This window comes from Mytilus edulis, chromosome 12 (assembly GCF_963676685.1).
Source record: "Mytilus edulis chromosome 12, xbMytEdul2.2, whole genome shotgun sequence".
In the NCBI taxonomy this organism is placed as follows: domain Eukaryota; kingdom Metazoa; phylum Mollusca; class Bivalvia; order Mytilida; family Mytilidae; genus Mytilus; species Mytilus edulis.
Window position 1 is genome coordinate 17441088 of NC_092355.1, and position 7373 is coordinate 17448460.

The window sequence follows — 7373 nt, forward strand, 5'->3', positions numbered from 1 at the left end:
TTGATTAGCTTTAAATAATTAAAAGCTTGATTGTGCCCTCAAACATTAAGGATCCCGTTATTAGGTATTTTCAGTGATGATCTTGGCCAGAATATTCGACAACCAAAAACCTTATACCAGATAAAAGAACTAATTAAACAAAAAATAAAAAAAATATCTCAAGACACGGGCAATTGATAGAAATATTTAAAATGTTTAACATAAACTATGAGTTTTTTCAATGATATGGTTCTTAAATGGTACTGACAAATTTGCACAATATCCTTTTCAATCACTTTGTTTTTATAGAACATATATCGGACCAGCCCTAACAATATATTCATATTTTACCACGGGTGTGTACTCAAAGCATTTGAAGGACGTCATGTTAAAATTTAATATCACTGCAGCTGATACATGTTATACATGTTATACATCAGGAAACGTTAATGTATGAGACAATACACATTGTAAGACAATACTACGCATATCAAATGAGATGACTGGGTTTTCTCCCTCTATAGATGCATTATTTGAAATTATTACATTTGCAATAACATATACGTTTTTAAAATACATTTCTGTAAAGAAATAAGTAAACATCCACTATATAATGCAGGAGTAGATATGCAGTTTATTTTTTGTGCTAAAGTAGAATATATTACCCTACAAGAGAAAGACCAGAGTTACCAAAGTATATTCTAACTCATTAGTCAACAACAAATAAACGCATCATAGATACCAGGATCAAAATTTTATATTAACGCCAAACGCGCGTTTCGTCTGAAAAAAGACTCATCAGTGACGCTCAAATCAAAAACTGTTTAAAAGGCAAAACAGAGTACAAAGTCGAAGAGCATTGAGGACAAAAAATTCCTAAAAGTTTTGCCAAACACAGCAAAGGTAATCTATTCCCGAGTTAGGAAAGCCTTAGTTTTTCAAAAATTCAAAGTTTTGTTAACAGTTAATTTATAATTATGAACATATCAATGATAACTAATGTCAACACAGAAGTGCTGACTACTGGGCTGGTGATACCCTAGGGAAAATAAATCTCCACCAGCAATGGCATCGACACAGTGGTTGCAAATAAACTCATCATAGATACTAGGATCAAAATTTTATATTGACGCCGGACAAAAAGAAAATTGTATGGCAAAGAACGAAAAACGACGAAAAGACAAACCACAGTTCACAACAAACAACATTTACAATAAAGATTGATCAAACACTAGGAGTGGTCTCAGCTGCTCTGGATTTGGAAAGCAGATCCTGCTTTACATCCGTGGTGTTACTCAGTATATAAAATCAAAAAGTAAAATTTTGTGATCAGGATAGAGTCGCGCACATTTCGTTCCCATAAGCATGCCGACATAAATGTTTATGTCTGTTTGTTTTATTCACTCCTCGTTTGTCGATGTAATTGAATCGTATGCTAGCTGTAAAACCAGGTTTAATCCACCATTTTCTACATTTGATGTCATGGATTTTCCAGTTGTTTTCCATTCGTTAGATGTAATTGGGATTTTCGATTTGTCATTTGACTTTCCGTTTTGATTTTTCCTTGTAGTTTTGTATTTTTGATAATTTTCGTTTCGTTTCGACGAGAAGAAGACGGGAAGTGGTTTTGAATGTATGCCCTCTATACACTTCTTAGCCTTTCTATTGTTGAATGGGACATGAACCTCTGTAACAATTGTCCAATATATACAGACATATCAAATGCAGCCAATCTAAAACAAATACAATTTTTATAATCTATATTTCACAGTTGTTAGAACTTGTTGGTCGATCTATCATCAATAGTTTACCACTGTATGTATAACGGACCCATTTAAAATTAATTTTCCTTCAGTGGCAACTCTAAGGAGAAATTGACGACTGATAGATATTTATAGACACTGATCACTTGTGTCATTTATAATCTTCAAGTGTTATTTATTTGTATAAATCTATGTTTTTGTAGACAAAAAAACGAGTTTATTTTTTGTAATTGCGTATTGTTCTTTGACATTTTGTATTTGCGCCAGACGCAGGCTTCGTACAAAAAACTTTACAATGACGTTCGAATTAAGTTAACAAAGCCACATAAAGTACGAAGTTGAATGCATTTTTGAACCAAAATATCCTAAAAAGTTTTGTCATATTTTTTTTTCAATTTATTACATAATTTCATACAATACATAGTTATACTAGATAAATGAGCTTTCATTTAATTTAAAAAAAAACTTTTTATTAAATAGAGAAATTCCTTGAATCTTTTTTACCTCATTTAACTATTTACATATATTCCAGACGGTTCATTCTAATCTGGATATAATTATCTGTATATACATAATATAGTAACATACAAATATATAACAAATAGGTTCAGAGTTAAAAATTCACTTCACAATAGTAGTTGTTTTAGGAAACATCAAATAGAAATGCGATATTGTTTCCATTGGCAACTAACAACTTGTTACTTCTTGGTTCGAGATGCAATGCACGCGGAGATTGAAGGCCATCACGAGAGGACAATATCGTTCTGCAACGCTTTCCATCAGGGGTTATGATGACAACGCTGTTTGTATCGTTACTGGCCACATACACGTTCCCATTGCTGTCTACAGCTATACCCTGTGGATATCGCAGATTTTGTGTATCCTTAAATTCCCATTTTAGATTTCCAAGGATATCATAGCATGTTACAGAATGGTTGTCTTTATTTGTATAATAAATATTGTCACCATACACAGCAACATACGAAAAAGATGGCATATTAAATTGAACAAATGCCTTTTCTGATTTACCATTCAATTGAACTTCCATTATTCCTTTACGTAACTTACAGTATACCAGGACAGTTTTATTCAGTGCTATACCAAATGGATCATCACTACTTTGTATAGTTCTCTTGATTGTTCTGCTGTTAGGGTCAATAATGTGAATAACTTTTGAACCATGACCACTTGTAACGGCAATGGAACTTTCTCTTTCAAAATATGCTAAATCAAATGCGCGTGCATCTTACCGAATTTCAAACTCATGCGTACAGTTGCTTTTCAACACAATTATATTTTGATTATAATAATCACAGAACATCATCTTGCCATTTGGTAGAATTGTGCAACCTCTTACACTTCCAGCTGATTGCAAATCAATTTTCATTTTATTGCTTAGTTTGATATCATCTATGCATTTGGAAATAAAACTTGGTATCATCATCTGAGCTTCTTTGTTTTTGTTACAGTCAATAACAACTTTGCACGATTTTGAATTAACACTAACGGACCCAAAACAATCAGCCCTGCAAATGCTTTGTGCGTCTTTGTTAACCTCCAAAGCCGGTGTTTTTATCTTCATGTCCTCGTTCTTAAGGACAGACTTAATACATTCTGCTTTATCAGAAATGTCTTTTTCAATGTGCTTTAATGCTAAAAATGTTTGAAGTTCTGATGCATGTTGCCTTATGTTATTTTGGTTACCTTGGACGTCAGAAATTTTCTTTTCAATGTCTTCAATCTCACACAACAACAGCTTTATTCTTTTACTTTCATTTTCTTCATTAGCATATAGTTCTTTAATTATTTTGTCCTGTATTTTGTCTAAGTGGTCGTTGATCAATTTCCGGGTTTGGTTTATATCACGTTCAATCTCTACCCTCTGATCCTGTAGACATTTCAAATTTTCTGTGCGATCGTTACGAATTCTTTGTACATTTTTCAACATTTGGACCAATATTTGATCTACCTCTAACCACGCATTCGATGACTTGACATTTTTGACGATGTCCTCTATTGCTGTCAAATCATTACAATTATTATGTCTCTCAATAACACACCTCCTACAGCACGGGCAATCATGTTTCTTACAGAATGTTTGATAGTGTTCTTTGTGTATTTGACATGTTTGTGTTATCTCTAACACATTTGTTGGTAGCATCTGATATTCTGTAATTGAAATAGTGTCATGGTTCCTAGTTGATTTTGATGCACCATGGTGTTCTCTACACTCGCCACAAAGTCCCTCGTCACATTCTGAACACCACACTACTGATGCTTTGTTGATGTTTCGGAAATTACATACACCACAAACAGTCCAATTACTCGCCATTCTACAAAACAAATGAGTCTTGAATTTTACAAATGGGTGACACTGTAGTTGTAACTTAACAAATAAAATGTGAATATGATATATTTTTGCATTTGGATGATTATGTTCGGCTTGTCATAGTTCATGGATTTCGATTGGATGATGACAGGTCGTTAAAATAATATGCCACGGGTGTTGGTGCCACCCACTACCACGGACAACTTCATGCCTTTTTTTTTTTGGTTTTGTCCAGTAGCTGTTATATGTGCAAACTTGATTTCTGTAGATTATTTATGATGTTGTTGTTATTTTCATCAAATATGTTAACAACTAACAATATTATCAGTGTATGCTATTTCCTGGCATTTATTTGGTTACAATGTCGTTAATTTATGGGACTACTGACCTAGTTATGCAAATTACCCACGTTGAGTTTCCGCTGTCTAAGACTATATTTAGATATATGTAGGGTTACCTTACATACGGTAAAAGAAATGTGGAATTGTAAAATTAATAATAACATTTTTTGATAAATTATTTTTAAAAAGTTGCTTTTACTTAATACCTTTTTCCTTAATTCTCAGATTCGGACATAAACCGGGACATAAATCAAAACAATATGCTTTACACTTCAGAGTCTGGATATGGCAACGAATTATAAATTGATGGGCGAAATAATGAAATAAAGAAAATATGGCTGAAAGAATAAAAATAACGACCATTAAGCACCCGCTTTCTAGAATCTCATTCTCAAGAGGTCATAAAAAAATTCTTTTTAAGTTCCCTAATCTGACTGCCTTTATCATTTATAATTATATTCTGTTTATGTGAAAATGGATTAATTTGACTGTCCCTCTGGTATCTTTCGTCCCTCTGGTATCATTCGTCCCTCTTTTGCATCTCTCTTTGCACACACACGTTCACAGTAATTGAATTGACCATCAAACTGTAAACTAAACCAGTTAAGATATTTTTACCAATCTTACAGGTTAAGTTCTAAATCTTTATAAATCACTACTTTTTTTATTATAAAAATAAAGTTTCACATTCCTAAAAAAGGTGTAAGTTCACGAATGGTCAAAATTGGTCCTAAGATTTTGAATGTTTTTTTAATCAGGCAATAATACTACAAACAGGACAAAGAAATTGTTATGATATTACAAAATAACTTAAGTTTTACACATCATTTTAAATATGACGATGTCTTGATTATTTTAACACTGTTGAATTTCAATAATTCTTAACCTTTTTAAGCATATTTTACTTTATCCGCCATCAAAAATCCAGAACGTTATTGTGTCTAGGGATTCAATCTCATCATTATTAGCAAATCTTTGTATCAGACCATTCGTATCCTAGGTTGAGGCAAAGGGATGCCATAGGCTTTTAGGTCCGAAAATGCACACAATCATCGTATTTTGATTTTGTATCCAAAAATGTACGCGTATCGAGGGATTTCTTTTTACAAGGAAGTAAATCATTTGAAATAGATCCATTGATATATAACCAAATCTGGCCATTAGGAAATTTTGCGATAAAGCTGAAGTTCAACGTTATGTATTTTTTGCATGATAGACATCGTGTGTGTCTGAATAAACTATTACCATTCCAACTTAACAACAAACGAAAGCAGTGAGTTCTTTGGAGTTAGCTATTTTTTGTTTTACTTTTTGGTATGCAGTTGATATGACCGGTCTCCCTATTTAAGTACATAAAGGTCAATTCGATCGTTATTAGACCGGATAGGTCTACCTTACAAAATATTATTAAGTTAAAATTGGTTGCACTTTCATATTAATGAGTTTCTCATATTAGTTTATAATGTTGAAGTGGTTGCATATCACTCTTTAAAAAGGGCAATTTTTTTTTTAAAAAGGGCGTGTGGGTGACCTATTGATTCTTTCTGAAGTGAAACAAATAATTATAGATAGTTGGTAAATATCATTTTATCTAGCTATAGTACAGATTAGCTATGGCAAATCTAGATCTCTGAACAAATACAAGGTTAAATGTGTATGTAATGTAGGCGTCATTCAATTCCGTATTAAATTTACATTACAAACTGGTATGCTTTAGTAAATAAGACAGTCACTTTAAACAATGGAGTGATTAAAATGGATTATGTATAGATTATCATACCTTAAAAATCATCAAAAGGCGTCAAAATGGTTACAAAACAGAAACCTTCGCCACAACAAGGAAGGTAAATATGGTCATATGATAGCTACTTCGTATAGACAATAAAGTTATAATAGCGCGGGTATTTCAAACAACATTTTATTGTAATCATAAAATCAAGTCAAAATACAATTTCATGGTTTAAAAGAGAAAATCCGACACTTTTGTATGTGAGTACTCATAAATATAGTAACATTAAATATAAAGTGAATCAATAATGACCTGTCTGGTTGTATTCACGAGTATAGGAAATTATTCAGGGTTACATTTCAATTTTCGAAAAAAAAATTGTGTATTCAGATATTTATGAGGTATATATACTCTGCATACATGGTAGTTGTAATTCATTAAAGATGCTTGTTCCGATTCTTCACTATAAGGGTGGAAAATTACTTTTAGCGAATTGAAAAAAAAGTTGCAAATATATAATAACTGTTTGCAGTAAATGTTAAATTTGTAAGATTTTACAATACCACACAACTTAAACAATCAAGAAAAAATAAAACGTTTTATGAAAAATTAGCTAAGACTGTCTCTACTAAAATGCGTAGTAGAGAGTAAAATAATAAAAAAAAAATAATGAAAATAATAATGAAGTCCAAATGAAAATTCAAAAAGAAAGGTCTCTATACAAATGACAAAATCAAAACTCAAAGACATCAAATAAATAGAAATCAACTGTGTAATTCCTGCTTTTATACATACATTTCCTGATGATTGATTTGTCACAGTTTCTAATATTAATGTGAGACGTTAATAAACTATCTATCTATCCTAAACCAACATAAAACAAAAATACAAAACAATTTAACGAAAGAAGGGTGTCCAAACTAGTTTACATTACATTAATAATAGATTTAATTCAAAAAGAGAAGTGGGTTCAACTTTAAAAATTCAAACGCTATCAATCAACAACCCTACTATATTCATTACTAAGTATAAAATGACGGGTTAAATCTGGTTTTGTAGCTAGCTAAACCGCAAAATTGTATGAAAGTTATGTTGACAGTATTAGATAAACAACCTAAAGTGACATGATAGGTTAATATAAATTAAACAAGCATCACAAATATACAACACAGCAGACTAACAGATTCAGACAAAAATTCAAATAAAAATTAATCCTGCCTAAAAGTTTTTGT

At 31.6% G+C, this 7373-nt stretch overlaps 1 protein-coding gene across 1 annotated transcript; it reads right to left on the bottom strand.

Annotated features, from left to right (window-relative positions):
* Window positions 1–2115: 2115 nt before the first annotated feature.
* On the bottom strand, window positions 2116–6264 carry LOC139499229 (uncharacterized). Its single transcript, XM_071287904.1, has 2 exons — window positions 6193–6264; window positions 2116–4075 (listed from the first exon to the last, which is right to left on the bottom strand). The coding sequence occupies exon 2, from the start codon at window positions 4072–4074 to the stop codon at window positions 2989–2991; it is 1086 nt and encodes a 361-aa protein (XP_071144005.1). The 5' UTR covers window position 4075; window positions 6193–6264; the 3' UTR covers window positions 2116–2988.
* Between the last annotated feature and the right edge of the window lie 1109 nt (window positions 6265–7373).